Genomic DNA, 23,702 nt, shown 5'->3' on the forward strand with positions numbered 1-23,702 from the left:
GCAACAAGGAAGGAATTTCACTTCTTTCAACCAAAAAAGTAGCAATGCGGAACTCGAGAAGAATAACTTTTTAATAAGATCAAATGGATCAAGACAACGAGGAACTGAAAGCAGATATTATTTTTACAGCTGGGATAAATTATAGAACCTTAGCCAAGTACCAGGAAAATTTCCAAAAAACAATGTTCATTGTTACAGTGTCTATATTTAAGGCGTTCACTTTCATTGTTTTCTGAAAAATACTCATCCGGTTCACCTTATTTGGAAGTAAACGATAGTCTAATCATTAATTCATTGTTCATGGAAAATACAGTAACTTTAAGAATCGTCAAATTACAAAACCAATTTCACTTTTTTCATTCGCTTAAATCTTTCTGGAGAGTCAGCAGCGAACCAACAGTTAAAAGAAGATTCGTACTAGAGGAGGCTTACCTTGGAACTGGCAATTTCAAAGATTTAAGATTATAAATCACGTTTTAACAGCCTTATGAGATTATGAAAATGCATGCCAAAATGTTGATTTGGATATTACCATTACTGGGTATCATGATTAGTGCAGAGTCATTTGAAGAAAGAGGAATAGTGAAACGAAAACAAGGTAAACCACACAAAGATAAGAGTAAATTTACGGCCAAACGACTGTTTAGTGTTCCACCCCTGCAATTTAGCTTGTCAGATTTACATTTCTCTTTTTCAGATCTGTATTTCTACTTCTTAGCTGTTTTTCGGATCTTGAATTTTGCTTCTCTGCTCCTTTATAAATCCATATCTCCTTCATGGAGCTCAAATTTTAGGTTCTTGTATATGTATTTAACCCCGGAATTACTGGGTTTGCGAGATAATGGGTATGTCCTAGCCAAAGTTCGAAAAACAACCCTAAGAGAGACTGAATTTCCAAAAATCTTTCCAGTTTTTATTTTTTTGCACCCTTAAAAGACCATCCCCAAAATTTCAGCCAAATTTGAGTCAAAATGGGTTCAATAACAGATTCACGGTGGCAAAATATGGTCAAAATTCTCCCACTAGCCTCAATTTACCTTATATATTCTTTTTATATTGCCAAGCCAATGGATATTCATAAATGTTATGATTTTCCAAAAAAAATTCAAAATTTGAAAATTTTCAAAACTTGTTTCCAGTCCCTTTTTTGGCAGTTTTTTGAAAAAAAAACGAAACCAAACAGTTGTTTTTAAATTTTGAAACCAATTTTATTGGAAAGAAGGGAAAATTCTGCGTTCGAAAATGGGGTCACTTTTATTTCTACAAAAATCTGAAGCCGAAATATATCGAGTTTTAAAGGTTTTTGAAGACTGGGACGAGGTTGCTAAATTTAAAACTGGCAAATTTTCAGGGGGTTATGTCGAAAATTTGTCAAAAATTTTTTTATTGGCTTAAACGACTGAAAATCATCTTTTCTTTTGATAAAGTAACATTCCAAGAGAGTTAAAGGCGTAGTTTTTTTCAAAAAATAAGAGGAAAGATCGAATTTTATGAGAGTTTCTACTGAAAATTAAAGTTTAAAAGTTATTTTACTCAGGGATATGTTATAGCGTAGCTGGATAACGCACATTTGAAAAAGCCTTGTTCTATCTCTGTCCCTGACATTAAAATTTGATATGAAATTAAACTTTTTTAATTACAAATTCGTGAAATTTGGATTTCTTTTTAGCCAATGATTCTGTTGCTGCATTTATTGTTCACGATTAAAAACTTTTAATTATCAAGAGGGTCTGTAAAACATTGGTGAGTGACAATTTAAAAAAATGAAAAACATTGTTTTCATTAGTAAAGTTATAAGAAATTTCTTCTGTAAGATTATAAATAGCTCTTTTTCATTTGAAATACCGCGCTACACCGCGGAGTGCCTCACTTTCTAACTGATATTTTCAGATAGCAAGTCTGCAAGTCTGCAAGTCTGCTGTCGGTATGTCTGATTATGGAAAAAATTTCAAGTCAATTGAAACAATATTTGTCAAAATATTTACATCCGAAATTTTTAAAGAGAAATCATGAAAGCTTCTCAAATTCATAACACACGCTGATAAAATTAGATTTCATTTACACAGAAGCTTTTGGGGTATCTTTTGCAAATATTATTTTGATGAAAAGCGGGAACATCATAGCAAAATATATGCAAACGTACTGCATAAATACTTTGTCTGCTTCATTTTTCTTATAAAAACAGAACACTCTAGGGGACAGAGATGGATTTCTATTATGAACAGTTTACAATAGAAAAGACAAAGGAGCAATCAGCTATGGAATTCTCGTCCTTCATCCAGCTACGCTATAACATATCCCTGTTTTACTCAAAACTTTAGTTTTTGAAATTCCACACCCTATTTAAACACCCTCTTAGAGTTGCCGTAAAATCACCAAATTTGGTAGGGAGACTCCCTATGAGAAAATAACAATTTTGAGCTTTAGAATTTTTTTTATTTCGATTTCCCGATTTTTAATACCGGAAAAACCCGATTTTGACCCCCGTCTTTTTAAAGAATGTTGCCTAGCAACAAGATAAAGGCCTAAAATGACAAAGTCTCAGGCCCAAAAATTCTGCTTTTGTTTAACCTTACTCCATACCAAATTTCAAGTCTGTAGCTTATCGGGAACATACTGTTTAAATACCCCCCTAAGCATTTCCAGGGATATGTTATAGCGTAGCTGGATGAAGGACGAGAATTCCATAGCTGATTGCTCCTTTGTCTTTTCTATTGTAAACTGTTCATAATAGAAATCCATCTCTGTCCCCTAGAGTGTTCTGTTTTTATAAGAAAAATGAAGCAGACAAAGTATTTATGCAGTACGTTTGCATATATTTTGCTATGATGTTCCCGCTTTTCATCAAAATAATATTTGCAAAAGATACCCCAAAAGCTTCTTTGTAAATGAAATCTAATTTTATCAGCGTGTGTTATGAATTTGAGAAGCTTTCATGATTTCTCTTTAAAAATTTCGGATGTAAATATTTTGACAAATATTGTTTCAATTGACTTGAAATATTTTCCATAATCAGACATACCGACAGCAGACTTGCAGACTTGCAGACTTGCTATCTGAAAATATCAGTTAGAAAGTGAGGCACTCCGCGGTGTAGCGCGGTATTTCAAATGAAAAAGAGCTATTTATAATCTTACAGAAGAAATTTCTTATAACTTTACTAATGAAAACAATGTTTTTCATTTTTTTAAATTGTCACTCACCAATGTTTTACAGACCCTCTTGATAATTAAAAGTTTTTAATCGTGAACAATAAATGCAGCAGCAGAATCATTGGCTAAAAAGAAATCCAAATTTCACGAATTTGTAATTAAAAAAGTTTAATTTCATATCAAATTTTAATGTCAGGGACAGAGATAGAACAAGGCTTTTTCAAATGTGCGTTATCCAGCTACGCTATAACATATCCCTGGCATTTCCAAGCCAAATTGCCTAATCGATCGTTATATGGGCACAAATAAAAATTCAATTTCTCGACTTTGGAATTGATCTAAATAAAAAGTGACCCCATTTTCGAACACTACTCATCGAGAGCTATCGGATGAAGGTATTACTTTTACGCTATTTCGAAGTTTTTTTTCCTTCAAAATTTTGATGACGTCATTTTTCGGTCACGTGATAATTTTTTTTTCAAAAAAATTTTTTAAATTTTTTTGGAAAACTGTTTCAAAGGTTGATATGGTAAAAGAAATGTTGTGTAGTCTATATAACAATCAAAAGACACCCTTGTTTAACAAGGTTGCTCAGCAAGTGGGAGAAAAACAGTCAAAAATGACCACCGTGATTTGGAATCCCTTATGCTCAAATAAAAAGATTGCTTCATACTGCTTTTACCTTCTAAGAACAACTAAATTAAGCATATTACCATATACTATACTCGGGTAAATTAATGCGTGTCCAAAATTTCGTTAATTCTTCGGACCCATCATCACCCCTCCTAGCATAATAAATTATACCTTTAAAGAAGCGCATTACGATGTACAACATGAAAATCGGTGTTACTTAAATTTAGGTTTTGCCAATTTTGCGAAAAACCGCAAAAACCAAAAAATGCTGACGTCAGCAAAACTTGTTTTTTAAATAACTCCAGTTTGGCTAATGGTATAAACATGAAATTTGGACTAAAGTTGCACATTATTAAAAAGATCATTTTGAAAAAAAATGTTTTTGAAATTTTGCTGATGTCTGCACTTTATTGCAATTTTTCGTATTTTGCTGATTTCTGCTGACGTCAGCAAAATTTGAAAAAAATTATTATGTAAAAATGTTTTTATTACAGATATGCAACTTTGGTCCAAATTTCATGTTTATACCATTAGCCAAACTGGAGTTATTTAAAAAACAAGTTTTGCTGACGTCAGCATTTTTTGGTTTTTGCGGTTTTTCGCAAAATTGGCAAAACCTAAATTTAAGTAACACCGATTTTCATGTTCTACATCGTAATGCGCTTCTTTAAAGGTATAATTTATTATGCTAGGAGGGGTGATGATGGGTCCGAAAAATTAACGAAAATTTGGACACGCATTAATTTACCAGAGTACCAGGTCACTTAATCGCGCCATCCAGTCTACCAAAAAGCTTTAAGTGAAACCGGGTTAGTTGCTAGTAGCTGGACTTTGGTAATTTCAGTGAGCTCAGCTTTGGGATTTTGAAAATATACATCATCGACTTACTTTAGGCGTACAAACATTCGCGATTTACGCGAATTTTGGCCCTTTTCGCGAAAGTAAATGTCTTTAAAAGTTCTAGGAAGGGCCATTCGCGAAAGTTTATGTTCGCGAAAAATTCTTGACAAAATAGAAAATCTGTAAAATTTTAAACTTTGAATAAAATGTAACTTTTATGGCACTTTTTAGCCCGCTAAAAGACTAATAAGTCAAAGGACAAATGTTACAAGTCAATCCAAAAAGTATTTGTCCCTCCAAGCCATTTTTTCATGTCAAAATTCTCAATTTTACGTCTTGATTCGCGAGAGTTTATGCTCGTGTGAGAGTCGACTGTAGTTCGGTAAGTTCCAATATTAAGTAGAACGTACTCGGGAACGTACTACTTTTAGAAAATGTCTTTATCTTCAATTTATCACACGTTTTAAAGTCTATTCACAATAAGTGTGCACTCTTTTTTCATTTACCTATAACTTTTGAAGGAATTCTTCAATCTTTATAAATTTGGTATCATTGGAAAGATATTAGCGAGTGGAACAATTTGAAATAAAAAAAACTTTAAGAAGATTATAAAAATGAAGATGAAAATGAAGAAGAAAAAAATGAAGATCTTGTAGAAAAGTGCTATAACTATCATTTTCACTGAAGTGAATCTTTAATCATCGAACGTCATCACTGTGAAAAAAATTCTCAAAAATAATTATTCAGTCAAAAGATATCAAACAAAGTTATAAGCTGATTGACGTCTAAAAACGCTGTTTTCTGCAGTTTTTTGCTGTTTTTGGGGTCAATCACTTATTAACTTTGTATCATAACTTTATATTGAATAAACATTTTAATGAAATTTCTTCACAGTGATAATCTCCTAAGATCAAAGAATCTCTCCAGTGAAAATGAAAGTTATAGCACTTTTCTACAAGATCTTCATTTTTTTCTTCTTCTTTTTCATCTTAATTTTTAGAATTTTTTTAAAGATTTTTTTATTTCAAATTGTTCCACTCACTAATATCTTTCCAATGATACCAAATTTAGAAAGATTGAAGAATTCCTTTAAAAGTTATAGGTAAAAGAAAAAAGAGTGCACACTTATCGTGAATAGACTTTAGATGATATTTTCATCTTATCGGGATGGACTTGGTAGATCCTTTTAACACACCGCTTGACGACCAATCAACGTTTTCTTTACATCCATGACATACAGATAACGTAATAACGTAATGTTAAGCTTTATCATAATAATGTAGTGCTAAAGTTTACCAACAGCTGAGATAGGATAATTATTCATCCTTTACTTTATAATATCTTTGATTTTCAGACGCCCTGGATGTCATCTTCATAGGTTTAAGGTGGCCATCCACTGGAAATTGAAAAATCGACCTTTTAACTTTAAATGTTGATTACTCAATAACTAGAAATGATATGGGCTTGAAACTTCCAGGTATTATTATTTATGACCTAAAGTTAATATTAAAAAAAAATTATTAAAAACTATTTACAGTGAAAATTTTGGCCAATTTGAGTGACATTTTGATCATTTCCAGAAAACCGCAAAACTTTGAAAAAAGACCGCAAAACTCATTTTCACCACGAAAACCACCCCGAAATGTAAATAACAATGCCCACATTTATTGTAAGACTATTTTGGACTATTCCTATCAGCAGGGAATCAATTAAGTTAAAATATTCATTCAAAAAGCTCTGGAACTGAAGACTCGTTATCGTGTTACAGGGCACTTTCACTTTCACTTTCATGCCATCGCTGAAAACATATGAAACCGCCACAATCTAATCCCGCACATTTGAAAAAGTAATTTGAAGATGATTGTGTTGTTAAGAGATTCCTGGCAAGAAAACATTAAAATAGCACCCAAAAAAGAATAAACAAGCAAACAAAAGTTCTACATACCTTTGGCGCGCACTACACAACAACCGACCGTGCTCTTAATCAAAAGAAATCACAAGTTACATCATGATTAAATATTCCTTAGAGCTTTACAAACCTCCTTGTATAATAAGAGAACCATAAAACATCATTTACAGCAACAGATGTGGATGAGACACTCAGCAAAAGTCAGTAAGCTTCATCCTCCAAAAACCATCTTTCTGTCTTTAAAATTCACCTTAAAATTCGAGGGTGGCCATTGTTTACAACATTTGAAAACTGAATATGGGTACACCAAGCGACTTCAAACCTTCTAGAAATGTTTCTAGCGACTTGAAGACGACCCGTAAAGATTTTCAAGCTGTTCGAGCTGCTAGAGAAGGTAGAATTGCTGTTTTACTAACGGGCGGGAAACAGGGCGTCTGTGGGCGAAGCATTAAAAGCTTAAGGGTAGGTATTTTAAAACCTAAAGTTTTCTGCTTATTCTTTACTTTTATGAATTGAAATTTTCAGAGGTTGTTCCAGAGAAGTTGTACTTGACCAGAAGCCAAAAAAATAAAAAAACACCAAAAAAGTCTCACTATTTTCAAACCCAGTGGATGGCCATCTTAAAGGAACTCAAAGATAGATTCAAAGGATTAAAGGGACATTACAGTAGTAAAATGTAAACATTGCGCAAACCACGTGTCATTAAAGAGAACAATTAAAATCACGTGTCCAAAACAAACTTGTAAAACAATTGAACAATCAAAATTAGCCATATTTGGTTTGATTTTTTATTTTGACATGTGACATTTGTTTTGATTTTGTATCTGCTGCATACAGTTTGTTTACAAATTTCGCAAGTACTGTTATGTCCCTTTAAGTAAGTAAACAAATTATCTCTCTTGGATGTGAAAATTCCGAGAAGTAGCCTTTACATGAATCTATGAAATGTAGGCTATTAAATTAGTCAGCTATGTGTCGCCTTACGTTCACTAAGGTTTGCCTAACACAGCTATTCCCAAACAAAACTCACGGCTTTTTTTCTTGTTCCGATTATTAATTTCGCATAAAACCTATGTTTTAAATGAAAGTGGGACATTAGCGGTCGAAACCCAACTTACGTGTGTAAACAAACTTCACAGATGGATGATTCTTTTGTTTTGTTATTTCACAAATGAAACAAGTCAATCTCAAGATTTCTTATCGGGATTTATCTATAGTAAATATCTGACAATTATAGGCTGAGTGCTAACAAGATAGCTCACATTTCATCAGTGTATTGATTTGTAATGCCTTATTAGCGACCGCTAACGGAAAAAAAATACGCCAAGGCGGGCACTCCTTTTTACTATTTGGTTTGGACCAATTCCCTCAAAAAGTCGCAACTATAGACGCTTTCAATGAGCACTTCGCCATCACCTTGAACTGACAACCCAATTCCCTCGCATGTTACGATTTGAAACGGGTGAAAGTTCTTTCACTTGCCGAGTGAACCTCTCCCAGCTGGCACACAGCGTTGTTTCAATGTTTATAACGTCCACATAACATTAAATGAACTTTGAAACAAAGTTTTATGCTAGCTGGGCTGGGAGTGGGCATCGAACTATAGTCGCCTGTGCAGTAACCAAGGTTAATAACCACTATCCCACCTCGCCTCGCTGGATTCGTATGTTATTTTGTGTATTTTCATTATAGAGAAAAACGGTGGTAAAAATCCGAGAATTGGTCATAAGGGAACAAGCGAAATAAACACTAATAGGAAATATGGTGAGAACTTTTTTATTCGAACCTCTGGAAGGCTTGGATTGAGGTTTTGAATACTAGGGTCATAGGATCACTAACGACCCGAAATAGATATTTTCATGAAATGCATCACTAGCATTGCTTACACCGTTTTCGAAAAGTTGCTATGGTAATTAATTCCCAAAAGTGTTGATAAGAAGTTCAATCTTTTTCTGAGGAATAGATTAGATAAAACTATTTTCCGGAAACTTTACGTCGATTCCAGGACTTATCACTGACGAGAAATACCCACCGCAGATGATCAAAGAAATGAAAAGGAAAAACAACAAGCGTGTTTTTCAAAATGTTGACCGTTACTATTGGAAACCAAATAGAAATGGTGTCCTTGAAATACCATACAAGTTCAATAAAGACTGTGAGTAAAGTTATTAATATTTTTCAAGATTCTTTTGAATGATTTAATTTAAAAAAGTTATAATTTAAAGCATAAAACACCAACCTTGAACCCAGAGCACAGCTTATGATGGTAGCACCCAAGATTTCACTTGGTATGATTCTGTATAGCCGACAATTTATCAAGTCCGTCAATAAGATAAAAAATGTGGTGCAAGCAGCTCTGGGTACGAGATTAGGTTCAAACTGTAAAAAACTCCCATATAAAAGTCTAAAACCTAGGCTACACTCATCTGGGAAATGAATGCACCGTAAATGAAAACATGGAATTGTAAACAGTGTTCATATAGTGCCCTAGAAAGAGAAATTATAATATGATAAGTAAGTACCTCGTTACAATTTTCTGAAACTTTAAACTTCGCTGATTTTAAATATGTATTTATCCTTTCTTCTCCAAAGCGCAATTTATCAAAGTGTATGGACTGCCAATTTTGTTTGGCAAAGACTTTAAAAAGCTTACGATGCTTATGAATTGGATAGTGTCGCCTTTCGTACTAACTAACTTTAATTTTCCTTTTAGTCACAATCGCTGAACAACAACAAATTAAAAACGTCATTAAGAAAGTCAACGGATACTTGAGTGGTTGTCATAACAACGCATGGGTACCCGCTGCAGCACGCCATTATGGGAAGACTGTTTTAGAATTCGGAAAACGAGTAGGGTAGGAATTTCACATCATTCAAATACAGTGTGGCCAGAAAGAAAGTAAACAAAAATTATAGGAATGAGAAATTTTCTTATGATGACATAATTGACTTAATTGTTTTTTTTTTAAACTAAACTTCAAAAATCCATTTAACCCTATTTGTATTAGGGGGGGTGCTTTTTTTGTTCGGAGGTCAAATTATAAGAACAAAGGAAATTTTCGGTTTTTGCTCACTTTGGACATGATGAGTGAAGTCATCAAAAAAAATTTTTGTCAAAAGTTACCTTATGTGACAAGGATATTGTGTGCCAAATTTCATTTAAAAAGACCCACTAGATCAAAAGTTAAGGGGTGGTACAGGAAAAGCCTCCCCCCCTAGTTTTGAACCGTCCCTAAAAGCCTAGTATGAATAGGGTTAATAATAATACAACTTATGGTACTATATGAGATCGTTCAATTCTTTTGGTCATGTACTATTACCGAGTTTATGTTTGTGTGTTTTTCAGCGACGGAGACAGTAAGGTTATAATTTGACTAGATCATGACCAACTGAGGACGACGGTAAATCAGCACTTTTACCGTTCTCGATTTTGCCAGACAGCAGTGAGGCTTTTTCCAGATCGCTTCAGTCACTTTACCGTCCTCAAAAGTGCAAATACCATAAACTTGCTAGTAGGTCTAAACCAAAAGCGCACCGCAGCCAACCTGTTTTTTGACTCTGCCCAAATAAAAAAAGTTGAGCTTGGAATTTTTTTTAAGTTGAAGCTTAGAATTGTATTGTTTACGTTTACAGGTATTTGAATTTAAACAATATCAAAAAAATTAAAATTGTGGAGACACGATACATGAAAAATATTGCAGGACCGAACCTTTACTATTGGTAAAACTGCTCTAACCACCAAATTTTACTATACTTGGTGTAAGCAAGAACAATGAAACTTTTTTACTACACGTTTTTTAGCCTTTTAAGCCTTTTGAGCCTTAAATGTTAAACTTTGTCAAGCTTAAAGGGGAACTAAACATTTTTTTGAAATACTAAATCCTAAATACATCCTATCTTCTATTTAAAAATTTCTAACGTTTACTCTGAAAAGTAACTTCTAAAACTGTTTCGTAAGTATTTTTCTGAAACTTTGCCTTGATTGGAAGGTTCTTAAAAAAAAGCGAATTAAAAAACGTTATTTTCTCATTCTCAGCCTCAGCATGTTGCTTAGATGTTTCTTAGTTTTTAAGCATTCTGAGCCTCATGTTTCTTAAAAGTGTGTTTCTTTAAAAAAACGTGTACTACCACTAAGGTTCCAAATAAATTTCTCCCCCCGTTTATTAATTTTTGGAAGCCCCCGTTCTTATTAGAGCCCCCCCCCGTTTATTTATTTTCAAAAAAGGTGAATTTTTCGGGTTTTAGTTAATAATTATCTTATTTTGGGAGGCTTTTAGAGGTACGATTTCCAACCCCCTTTTCCCCTTTTATTCGGACACCCCTACTGTTCGGTGTTTTGAAAATCATCAAAGGATCAGTCTTTCAAAACATTTGGTATTTCTTTGCAGGTGTTGGAGTTACGTTGGTAAAGTTGGAGAACACTATCTCGAAAGTTTCCCGAATGCTATTCAACCTTTGAGTATTGATGATGGATGTTTTCTTGAAGGTAAGAAAGATTAGAAATTAGTATAATCAGTATACGAAAATTCTAGCCTCACTCATATAACCCATCTTTCAACATAGAAATAATATCAATATGAAGCATTGAGCACGAGATGATGCATGCTATGGGCTTCCATCTTAATTTTAGCTATTCTTATATGTTGATTTTTAACCAATAGGAATCATTGAACATGAGATGATGCATCTTAATTTTAGCTTAAATCCAATCAAATTCTTATATGTTGATTTTTTAATCAATTAGGAATCATTGCACACGAGATGATGCATGCCATGGGTTTCCATCATGAACACTCAAGGCCAGACCGTGACCAGTTTGTTCAAATCAGAAGAGAAAACATTCTCGGTGGATGCGAAAATAATTTTGATATCGCCACTAACACTGTCCCTGATTACGCTATCTCGGTGAGTGAGTGAATCCAAATTGGTTCATTGCGTATTATCAGTTTCGTGATATGCTTATTGATAGTGCGAGATAATACGCTTGCATACATCATATCAGTAACCTCAATAAAGCCTGGTGCACATGGGAACAGAATTGGAATTAATTAAAATCAACATTTTCTTTCAAAGCGAAATGGTAGAGATTGCAGGTTTATTTTCAATTTGAACGCGTTGATTAGCATAGGGCCAAAACAACATTGCATAAATAAATCGAATCTGCTATGCTAATTCTCCGCTATGGTTTATCCATAGTCATTATAAAAAACCCCGGTCTGGAAATGTATGATTTTAGCTTTTTGTTAAATTTTCTTTTTGTTACAAACAATCACGTTACCAAAATCTCCTCTTGGGATTGGTCTTATTTGCTAATCACACGATCAAAAAGTTTGCAAAATAAATCGATTTTGGTACGTAAGCTCCAGCCTTTAACAATAAAAAGAGACAAAAGCCTTCCAGACCAGTGTTTTTATAATGACTATGGTTTATCAAACGACGTTGCTACCAAGGATTTATTATACACTGGATATACAAGTAACAGATTTTTGCCGATTTCTCGTGTACTAGCTATGTCCGCAGTAATGATATTATTGTTCACTCTCCTTCCCTCATTAAATGATTTTTCGAAGCATTTTTATCACATTTCTTATCGAAAATCACTCATCCAATTCCCAAAAGAGACTTTAAACTTTCCTGTGAGAGTCAGATTCTTTCACTTAATTGCTAATTATAAGTCGTTATGACGTTTCAAGCTGTGAGAAAGATGCAAAAGACGTGTTGTGTATAAGAAATTGAATGTTGACACCGGAAATTTTCAAACTTCAACCTCAAAAAAAACCACTTTGCCACCACGTGCCTCCAAAGGATTTTCATACCACAGTGGAGCCAAGACACTCAAGTCTTATGTATGTTAATTTCAGCTCTTCTTGGAAAAGTCTTGGAAAGATATTTCCAATTGAAAATTTCGTGTCACTATAAGCATTTTGTCTGAATTTCTTGTCTAATGATGTTTTTCTCACATTACATTTCACAAATGTATCCAGCTCGGAATGCTAGCCTTACTTTCAAACTTTCTTTACGCAAATGTACAAAAAAAAAAGAGCTAGAGAACTTTTTAAAAATAAGACTGATAAACATTTTTAAAAATCAGACATCTTCGAGCCGCCATGACAGTTGTCCTTTGCGGACAAAGCTAGAACATCAATTGTTTTCTGAAACAATGAAAATACAATGATCGCTCTCCATCGTTTTATGAGTTGTTTATCGTGTATAATAAATCTTTGTTGCTACTACATACCTGTATTTTTCTATGAGAAATTATTTCTCTAATTTTATCATGGATGTTCTTAACTTTAAAAAAGTTAAGTGAAAAATGGCTTTTTAGGGTATGATCTAACTCGGTCTTAATTTAACATTCAATATATACCTCAAGCATCAAAATTTGACACTTTGTGAAAATTTTAAACATTTCTTGAGGATAATTGACAATTGATAGCTGAAATTTTCTAAAAATTGGCATTCTTAGGTTCAGTTGTCAATTGTTATGATGTTATTCTTAGTGTATCCTTAATTTTTATGCCAATTTCATCATAAATATTCTAACAAATTATATTCTTCCTCTGAAGTATAATTCTTCGCCATAAATTTAAATTCATACTGTACTGAAAATATTTTATTGCTTCTTCGTAACTAAGTACTTTGTGACTTTGAAATTAAGGGCTCTGGACATCATACCCAATTTTTCGATTTTACACCAACTTAAATGGCAATTTCTGCATTTTCTAAAGATTAATGTATAACTTCCTGTTAAATGTCCTGTTAAACCTACCTTTTAAGAATTTTAAAATCGAAAAATTGGGAGGAAAAAATTAAATGAAGAAGAAAACGAAGAGTTTTTTGAAGAAGAGTATTTCACCTTTAAAAGCCCTAATCTCGGTAAAAAATCAAACATTTTGGAATTTTTTTTGGTTCAGGCGATGTATCTATTTAGTATCTAAAAATACATTTTCGGAAAATTTTTGTGGAAGTATCTATCCTTTAAAATCTCCAAAAAACCTCATTTTTGGCAATTTTCTCCACTAAATTTCCATAGAAAAACAGCTATAACTTGGGATGTAGCCAAATAGAAAATTTTTCCGAAAAAATCTTAATAAAGAAATTATTTGTCATTAACTTAAAAAAAGTTTGAAGCAATAAAATGAGTTCCCAAAAGAGATTAGGCTTTTTTTGTGAAAAGTATATGAATAGCGTCGTATTGACGTCCCGGGGGGGGTACTACCCTTGTCGACCGACGGGGGTGCTCCGCTGAGGTTCGAAAAATGGACCCTACGTGGGACTCGAAATTTGCGAAAAAAGTGACCCTGAATGGGACTGAAATTCCAAAATTTTCTCAAATTTTCCATTTTTTCCCTAAATTTTCCAAAAAAAGGCACCCTACGAGGGACTGATTTTTCCATTTTGGTGTTTTTGCGACCCTACCTGGGACTCGTGGAGGTTAGAAAAGGTACCCTGACCAGCGGAGCATCCCCGTAACCCATCTTGCCCTAGTACCCCCCCCCGGGATTGACGTTTTATAAAGGTCCATGCCACACTTATTCCTTAATTACTCATGATGTAATTACTTAAATTCATTTTTTCAAAAGCAGTTTGTTCTTAAACAAGTCAAAGAAGCGAAAACATAAGCTTTTATCCTCAAATTCTGAAATTGGATTTTCACTATGACCAGAGCCCTTAAAACGTACCCTGAGTATCAGAGGTTGAGTTTTCAAAGAATATAATCAACCTCTGAGGACCAATAATAGAAATTTTATCGCGCATGTGTCAATCTAATCACTGTAGAAAGAATCAAAGATGAAGAGCAAATATTACCATATTAATGTCTAGCAAACTGTATCAGTTTGCAGTTTACTATTTACAAATTCCCCAGAAACCTCCAAATGTAATTGAAATGAGTTTCTTTCGAAAGAAATCTTTTACATGATTCCCAAATGTATAACAGTAATTACTAAACTATTATTGATAATGTTACTTTAAAGGAATGGAAATAATAGGCAGATGTTTATGGTCGTGTTCAGACCAAGGTTTAAAGCAATTAGGTCTACATGTTTCTTTCATATTCCTTTTGTATTTAACGGCACGCTTCTCATTAGTTAAACCAAAGTTTAAAAAGGAATCACCCTCTGGTTTAAAAAAAAAGTTTTTACGATTTCGTTGCAGTTTCTGAATAGACGAAATCAGAATTTGCGAGTGAAAAGCATGCTCCTTTTGTAAATGAAGAAAAAAGAACGTGACATTTATGACTTAGAGACGCTCGGAGCATCTCTAGCAGTAATGGCTTCAACGAACACGAATTAGTGTTTTGCAGAGGGATTCCCTGAAATCTTTTTTGTTTCAAAGTATCTCAAGAGAGAAGATGACATGATTTCAAGTTAGGAAAGGAGATTCCTCGAGATCGCCAATCGGATGATGACAAAAGAAAAGTGATTATAATTGAATTCCCATATCAACAAAGTACTACTTAAACCTTGAACTTAAACTTTCAGGTCTGAACACGACCTATGTTAAGATTCTCTATCACTGACTCTTTTTGAAAAGCATTGATGACATTTTCAAGTTGTGTTTTCAACGACGGGAATAAAAATATCAACTTTGAATCCAAGATCTTGGATGGTCGTCATGGTTACTTTTTTCTGCGTTGATTGCACGCTGAATAGAATCTCGATTGGTCGGCACAGGTCAATATATGATTTTAGCCTGTGCTTTTCACGGTACTTATAACGGCAAGAAATTAAGATAATTTATTTGTTGTTTTTTTGCTGCGACAACACGATTAGTTGAGATTAATGTTGAGAAGTTATCCCGCTCACGGTTTCTACACGCCTTGTCATATCCATATATTAAAGTAAAGTTGATTCTCGCTAATTTCAAACTCCAATGAGAAGTCGAATTTGTTCGAATTACAGAGAGGTTCGAACTATAGAAGGTATTTCAAACTGTTTTTTCCATGGCGAGGACTAAGAGCAAGATTGGCTTATAGAAAGATTCGAATAAAAAAATTTGAATTAGAGAGGATCCACTATATAACCGATTTTTGGCTCTTTTTTCCTAGCCTTATGATTATGGAAGTGTGATGCATTATGGTCTATTTGATTTCACTTCCAACGGTAAACAAGTCATCATCCCTAAGAAAACAATTCCGCCAGGCGTTCAAGTCGGACAAAGAAATGGTCTCTCCAATGGTGACATTGCAGAGCTCAGACGATTGTTCAAGTGTTAAGGTGAGACCACGTATGATATTTTCTTTGTTTTTCTGCAATTTGATTGGCAGATATGTGAAGGTGAGTATACCACGTGATATTTTTCTTTGTTTTTCTGCAATTTGATTGGCAGATATGTGAAGGTGAGTATACCACGTTAAATTTTTCCCGTTTTGATTGATGGATAGGCTATTTATGTTATTTTGAAATCACTCTTATTCGATATTAAAGGGACTAACACTTTTCTTCGAATTAGAGAGATATTCGAATTATAGTGAATTTTACATTAATTTCCAGCATAAGGAACCCAAGTTTTAGTTCGAATGACAGAAGGACTCGAATTTTAAAAATTCCGATTAAAAAATTGTATCACCACACAACTCAAAAATACCTGTCAATTATTGCCAACAACCTTTAGTAGAAATACCTTTCAATGAAACCAGTCTGTATCGATATTCAGTAGACAATCCGTGCTTAGACAGGTTTCCTGGACAAGGTGGATAATTCATAATAAGTGGCAACACAGAGGCTGTTCATTTAACGTTCCCAGACCATCTAAAAAGAACGACAAATAAATATTAAAAAGCGACAAAAAAAACGACAAATTTTTAAAGTACAACAAATTTCATATTTCGCCGCCTACAATCCCGACCGAAAGTGACTCTACCACCCCTATAGATTCATTCCTCTTTGTTTATCACGGAAATTAACTGCTTGTGGTTTAAAAGAACGGCAAGTTACACATGCGTACATCCGAGTCGCGTGAAAACTATAGTAAAGCAAGCTACATGACTAATTCAGACATAGTGGAAATAAAGCAAAAAGTAATGGAGGGAACAAATTTTAGTCGTCTAAAAACCGGAAAATAATATAGACTTTTACCAAAAACGAAAATTAAATCTAAGTTTCACCGAATACAGTATTCTATATCATAATACGCTTCTAAAATTGTTTAAGGGATGGAACTGGAGCGGAAAAATTAATGCAATTTGAGGACATGCATTAAGTTACCCGAGTATCAAGTTTTCAAAAGTTTGGCGCCAAGGCTTTGCAACGGACTCAATGGAACAAGCAACCAAACATTACAACAAATATGGAAGTTTGTCTGGGTTCAAAATGTCATTTGTAAAATACAATCATTATACCTACAAAGGATATTATCATTAGGCTTTTATTTTAAGTTTTCCTTGTTTTTTCTTTTTTTTTTTTGGCGTTTTGAGCCTCATCTTCTTTTTCTTAGGCTCTCAAAAAAATATATAGTTTAGTCTCTTGACATAATTCATAGAGAAATTTTAGCTAAGGGTTATATATGATTTTAGGTGTTTTGGTCATTATACAATACACAGTTTTCGGATTAAATCTCGCACGTGAAAAAGTATCAAGTAAAACAAAATGAGTAATGTTAAAAGATCTTCTAAATTCTCTTTTGAAACCCAGGTATTCATTGAAAAAAGGTTTTTGTATTTCGAATTCAATAGAAATAAATTTTTAATGTTTTTTGGCTGTTAAAATCTTAGGGCATGTCAAAGTGGGAAAATGTGCTAGAATTGCTTGGCGCACGGCCACTTTCTGTTTTGAAAGTGTTTGTAAAATTTCTGTTTTCCACTTGATTTTTTTTCGTGCAAATCTACATGACATCAAAGAAAAGACTAAGCAAAAACTAAAACTAAAACAAAAACTAAAACTTCGAAAACCGTGTATTTTGTAGTTTTTTCTTTCCATTTTACTTTACTTACGACAATACTATATCGTTGTTATTTCAAAGGAAGAGAATAATAAATCTTGGAAATTTTCTTGTTCGCTTCTATTTTCGAAGACTGTCCTAAAAGGTGTTGCGGCGACACCGCGAAATCTCCTTAACTCGAACAAATTGACGTACCCCATGCGTGTTCGAGTTGTGGAGACTCAACTGTATTTATTCATAAAATATTTTGAGGTTCGTTGTCATTGTTCAATGTATTCGACGATTAAATGTAGCAATTTTTTGTTCAACCCAAAATTGGAACATTAATTTATTTTGGAAAGTGCACAAATGACCTTATCCAATCAAACTACTCTCGGGTACCTAATAGCCGGGGGGTTTGGAATAAGCAGGGGGGTTGGAAAAAATCTCAAAATTTAATAAGCGGGGGGGGGGGGGGTTGGAATAAAAATGTCCTGGGTGGAAAATGTTCGAAAAGGAGGCTGATACAGCAGAATTAGGGCAAAAGAGGGAACTTTCAAAAAAAAAATTCCCAAAAATCAATAAGCGGGGGGGTTGGAATAAGAATGTCCTGGGTGGAAAATTTTCGAAAAATTAATTAGCGGCCCCCCCCCGGCTATTAGGTACCCGAGAGTATGCAATGTGAGCTTTAAATCAATACACAGGCTGTAAAATTAAAGTCTGAAGACAAATCATGCTTTTACTCTAAATGTTTATTTGCTTGTTACATGACATTCATTTCTGATTGGTTCGAATTTATTGACACTAATAAAGTTAACAGCTGTAAGTTGTAAAGCAAAGTAAATTTGTATATGTAATCACATGATAATGAGTGCAATTTGAGAATAATTGCACGAGTGATTTTTTTGTTAATAATTTTCCGAGTCCGAAACGAAAGGACGAGGAAAATTCGAAACAAAAAAATCACGAGTGCAATTTTCGAATTGTGCGAGTTATTATGTGATTACGATGAGCTAATCGCACAATTTTTTTCACTACTTTTTCCCGTCAGGAATATAAATTACACTAAAAGTTTTACATTTTTCTCTTCTCTTTATGTTTTCCTCTTATTGTTGTTTATAGATTTTCTTTTTCACAAAACTAATTTCAAATGCAATTAAAACGTTCGATGAAAAAAAAATATAAGAAAAAATATTAAAATCAATTTTGTAAAATTGGCGCGGCATTGAAGAGTGTGATTAACGATTAATTACTCCCTAAAGGATGCAATTAACGATTAATTGCTCTCTTTGAAGGCGCGCCAAATAAGAAAAAATAGCTCATCGTGCGATTATTCGAGAAATCACTTATCCAATTCCCAAAAGAGACCTAAAATTTTCCTGGGTGCTTTTTCACTACGCTAGATAGATAAGTGGTTCTCATCAACGGTCCTTTTCATAAATTTCTAAGGGTTGTAAAAAATATACAATGAAGATTCGTGCTTAACATCAGATTTTGATCGCTTCATATCAGTATTCCAGATTTAACGTCGAAAATTGGTCATTAAACCTTTTGTTATCCAAGAGAGGGGTAGACCTCTCTAGGCTTAATGACCAATTAAGCGAAAAAGGCAGCATAAATAAATTGGTTGCCATAAAAGTAGCAGAATGGGCAGTGGGATTCTTTTGTAAAAAAATGGTCATATGGGAAAATTCCGATAGAGTTGAAGAGCAAACTTTCATCTGTATTGATTTGATACAAAAGACGAGGAATCTTGTCACAGAAAATGTTCATTAGAAGGCTGTAGTTCTAAATCCCTTGATATGTGAGTTGATGATTTTTAATAAAATTTTCTTTAAATTCAAAGGGTTGTAAACGCTTTGACAACTGTTTTGGGAATCAGTAATGCTTTCCTATCAATTTTCTTTGTTTCAGCTAATCGATTTTCGCCAGGAGGTTCAGTGAAAAACCCACCCCTGTGAGAGTCAGGGTGCTTTTTCACTACGCTAGATAGATAAGTGGTTCTCATTAACGGTCCTTTTTATAAATTTCTAAGAGTTGTAAAAAATATACAATGAAGATTCGTGCTTAACATCAGATTTTAAAATTGATCGCTTCATATTAAGATTTCAGATTTGAGAGAGAGAGTGGTCCATCCTATCAGAGGAACTGGCCTAAAAAAAATATGTTAAATATAAATTTTAGGAAATCACTACGCTAGGGACAAATAAAAAAAAAACACTATTATCAAAGATGTAAAAGCTATAAGAAAATCTAGCATTTCAACATTAAACATTTATCAACTTTTTCCATACACCACGATCAAAAACCAGATTATACCAAGATGCTCTATTAATATCGAACCATTTAAGAGATTTATACACCCCTCTTCCATATGTAAACTCAGGGGAGCCTTTCAAACGACGATTGTGCACCCAACAAGACAACAATTTCCGAGGTGTTCTATCGAAAGACATACGTGCTACATGGCCCAACCAGGACAATTGACGATTGAAAACGTAATACTCAATTGGCTCAATATTTAGCTTCTCAAACAGTGAATCGGTTGTTATTCTGTACAAAAATACATGTGAGCGATTGATGCGACACATCGAACGTAAACAAGAATGGTGAAAGTTGCGTAGTAGACGTAACAGGTATTCAGTTAAGCACCATGTTTCTGCCCCATAGATTAGAATAGGAAGAATCAGTGACTTGTAAACAGTGCTTTTAGCTTCTTCGGTAATAGAGCGAGAAGAAAAGATTGACTTTTTTAGAGCGCCAAAAGCGTTGCCAGCCTTTTTGATGCGATTGGTGACATCGGTTATATCTTTACAGTCCCTGGATAAGTAACAGCCAAGGTAGCAAAACTTGTCACAAATGGGGAAGTACGTATACGTGGACAACTTAATTGGAGAAAGATCAGTGTTGTCATAACTTGTGGGATCATTATATGATTTAGGAGGTTTCGAGACGAACAGGACTTCAGATTTTGAAGCTTTATCTGGGCAACGGATATCACCAACATGGATTTCCATTCCAAATTTGAAGAAGTGGGTGATGAGTAGCGGGGAGTATGTTTCAACATCGGATCTACTATCAAAGAGCACGGCAGCAGTATCGTCTGCGTATTCAGAGTCGTCAACAGGGAACTCAGATCCCTTGGTATTATACCTCCTTCCTGTTAACACAGAATCATCTTTGGTGCGGTAAACACACAATGGCCGGCTATGTATTTTCCTCCAGGTTTGCATTATTGCGGCAATGTAAATAACAAACAAGGCAGGCCCAAGAATGTCGCCTTGCTTTACACCAATGGTATACGGCATAGTGTTATCAACAGTTTCAACGACAAAGTTTACTACAAAGTTTTTGTGTAAAAGTTTCAAGATTGAGATCAATTTCTCTGGTAGTCCAAATTTTGACAATACTTCCCATAATAACGACCTTGGTACTCTGTCGAACGCTTTAACGAGGTCGAGAAAAAGTACCCAAGTTTCAAGGTTATGTTCTCTACGTTTTTTAAGGGCAAGTTTGACAGAGAAAGCGGCATCCATGCATCCTCTACCTTGTCGAAAACCACATTGTGATTCGTGGTCAAGACTTTCTATAAATGGTTGTAATCTGCTGTGTATCAATATTGCTAAGACTTTATACGCGGTTTCAAGGAGCATTATACCCCTATAATTTCCTGGTTTTGAGAGGTCTCCTTTTTTGGGTAGGATCACAAGTTTACCCAGGTCCCATTGAGAGGGATAAATGTTCTTTTCCCATATATCGACGATAATCATAACGAGATATTCGAAACAGAGTTCATCTTCAACAAGTGATTTAAACATGGCTGCGGTTAGACCAGAGGCTCCTGGTGCTTTATTTTTTAGACGTAAGACTGAGTTTTTAATTTCATCAACAGTTGGGGTATGACTGAGAGAGATATTCACCATATGTGGTGTTATGTGGGATAAGACAGAGTTATCGAATACCTCTTTTCGGTTGTACAGATTCGAGAAATGCTTTCGAAAGACTTCAGCATTTTCCTCTTGAGAAACACATCTACTCCCATCATCTTTTTGCATCATAACTTGCTTTGGAGGAGGAGGTTTACACAGTCATTTTTTCAAAAGTTTAATACTCTCCCAATATGATTTTGTGCCGTGATTCCGAGCATTGGGACCTTCATTCAAGGTTTCAGATTTAACTTCGAAAATTGGTGATTAAACCTTTTGTTCTCCAAGAGAGGGGTAGAGCTCTCTTGGCTTAATGACCAATTAAACGAAAATATTAGATAGATTGTTTGCAATAAAATAGCCGTCGCCTTCTTTGAATATCTATTCAGAGCATCAACATTTATCAGCAGTGAAATGGTTTGGTTTTTGCATAAAATGAAAGAACTGCCTCCACTGTTGAAGAACTGTTTATAAAAACGACTGACTTATAATTACTTTCAATTAAATTTTGTCAACCATGCTGCAATTAACTCCAAATTCAAAGGGTCGTAAACGCTTTGACAACTTCTTTGGGAGTCAGTAATGTTTTCCTATCAATTTTCTTTGTTTCAGCTAATCGATTTTCGCCAGACAGTCTCAGTGAAAAAGCACCCTCAGATTATTCTATTTAATTGCCAATTATTTCCAACGTTTCAAGTTGTGACTCACTTTCTGAGAAAGATGTAAAAGATGTGTTGTGTATAAGAAATTGAATGTTGACACCGGAAATTTTCGAACTTAAACCACAAAAAAACTACCTTGCCACCACGTGCCTCCAAAAGATTTTCATACCACAGTGACACCAAGACACTCAACTCTAATGTTTGTTACTTTTAGCTCTTGTGGTAACAGTTTTGGAAAGATATTCCCAATTGAAAATTTTGTGTTACTATAAGCATTTTGTTTGATTTTTCTTGTCTAATGATGTTTTTCTCACATTAGATTTCACAAATGTATCCGACTTGGTATTCTAGCCTTACTTTCAAAGTTTTTCCCCTGCAACAGTACGAAAAGAAAACACTAGAGAACTTTTTTAAAATGAGATTAATAAACATTTAAAAAAATCAGATACCTTTGAGCCGGCATGACAGTTGTCCTTTGCGGACATAGCTAGAACATCAATTGTTTTCTGAAACAAAGGAAATACAATGGCCGCTCTCCACCGTTTTATGAGTCATTTATCCAGTGCCTCTTATAATTCCTTGGTTTAACAAAATGTAAGAAAATATATATCAATAATTCCTTGTATATACCAACAAAATAATTGTTTTTACAACAGTCATTATGATTAAAAAGAATCAATATTCTTTACAATTTTCATGACGTTAAAGTTATTGAGAATTGTTTTCTGTAAAAGTTATTCATAAAAGATGTCTCATGACGATCAATACAACACAGAGAGAAGCATTGTAAATTTAGTGATACACACACAAGAACTTTCTTTCTATAGATGTGGTACGACTTCATACTTTTTTCGGGACACCCTGTATAATTAGTGGTCTTTCTATGAAAACTCATTCATGTCCATCAGTACACCTCTGTCTCACAGCCCCGGTAAAACTTTTTTCTCAGTGGAAATAAAAATTCTTATTGAAATCCCAATGGGGATAGAAATTCCTTTGTTCCAAGGTAAAAAAATTCAGTGGCAATGGTTTTGAAGTGCAATCTTTAAACAATGAATTTTCATATGGGGCTGAAATTCTATGATATTTTTCCACCGGGTACAAAACTTTTGTCAATTTTCCGGTGGGGCTGATCTCCCTGCGGGTCTGTGACACAGGGGTATATCAGTAAAATCAAAAAAGTGATACCAGAGAATCTGGACGTACGAGATTGGAGGTGTGTCAAACGTCAACCCCTACAGACGTTGCCCTTATAAAAAGAAAAATATTTAACTCGCATGCGAAACATATTCTGATATTTTTCTGAATTGCTTATTTGTTCACCAAATCGATGTCTCTGATTTTTTTACATTTTTACGTTTGATATTTTATCTTTTTTCGGCGCCGCCAGATTTAGGAAGGGCGGGGTAGGCTGCGGCTAAGGGTGGTCCGCTGCGCGGACCTGACTGAATGATAGAAAGGTGGTAAAACTTCAAAATAATTTGCTGGAGGACAGAATCAAGTTAATCGGGGCCAAATTTGGAGGTTCTTGAATCACTGGTTGACCAAAAATGGTTTAAAAACGGTCAAAATCTTAAAAAAGTGGATTTTTGTCAAATCTTTGCATTTTTTTTACTTTTTAGCTTAAAAGTCTGATTTCTAACTCAAACTGGGCATTACAGGAGGGCTTTACCCTCCTACATAGCCCATGTCTCATATATACGACATTGGCACTTAAAGG

General features: G+C 34.2%; 1 protein-coding gene across 1 annotated transcript; it reads left to right on the top strand.

Moving 5' to 3' along the window:
• The first annotated feature begins 387 nt into the window (after positions 1-387).
• LOC136802907 (hatching enzyme 1.2-like) lies at positions 388-16,879 on the top strand. Its single transcript, XM_067059661.1, has 8 exons — positions 388-598; positions 8,227-8,298; positions 8,540-8,689; positions 9,248-9,389; positions 10,923-11,020; positions 11,279-11,439; positions 15,584-15,752; positions 16,689-16,879. Exons 1-7 carry the CDS (start codon positions 496-498, stop codon positions 15,749-15,751), a joined length of 894 nt encoding a protein of 297 aa, XP_066915762.1. The 5' UTR covers positions 388-495; the 3' UTR covers position 15,752; positions 16,689-16,879.
• Positions 16,880-23,702: the final 6,823 nt, after the last annotated feature.

The sequence above is a fragment of the Clytia hemisphaerica genome, unplaced genomic scaffold (genome assembly GCF_902728285.1).
Source record: "Clytia hemisphaerica strain Z4C2 unplaced genomic scaffold, Clytia hemisphaerica genome assembly, whole genome shotgun sequence".
NCBI classification, from domain to species: Eukaryota; Metazoa; Cnidaria; class Hydrozoa; order Leptothecata; family Clytiidae; genus Clytia; species Clytia hemisphaerica.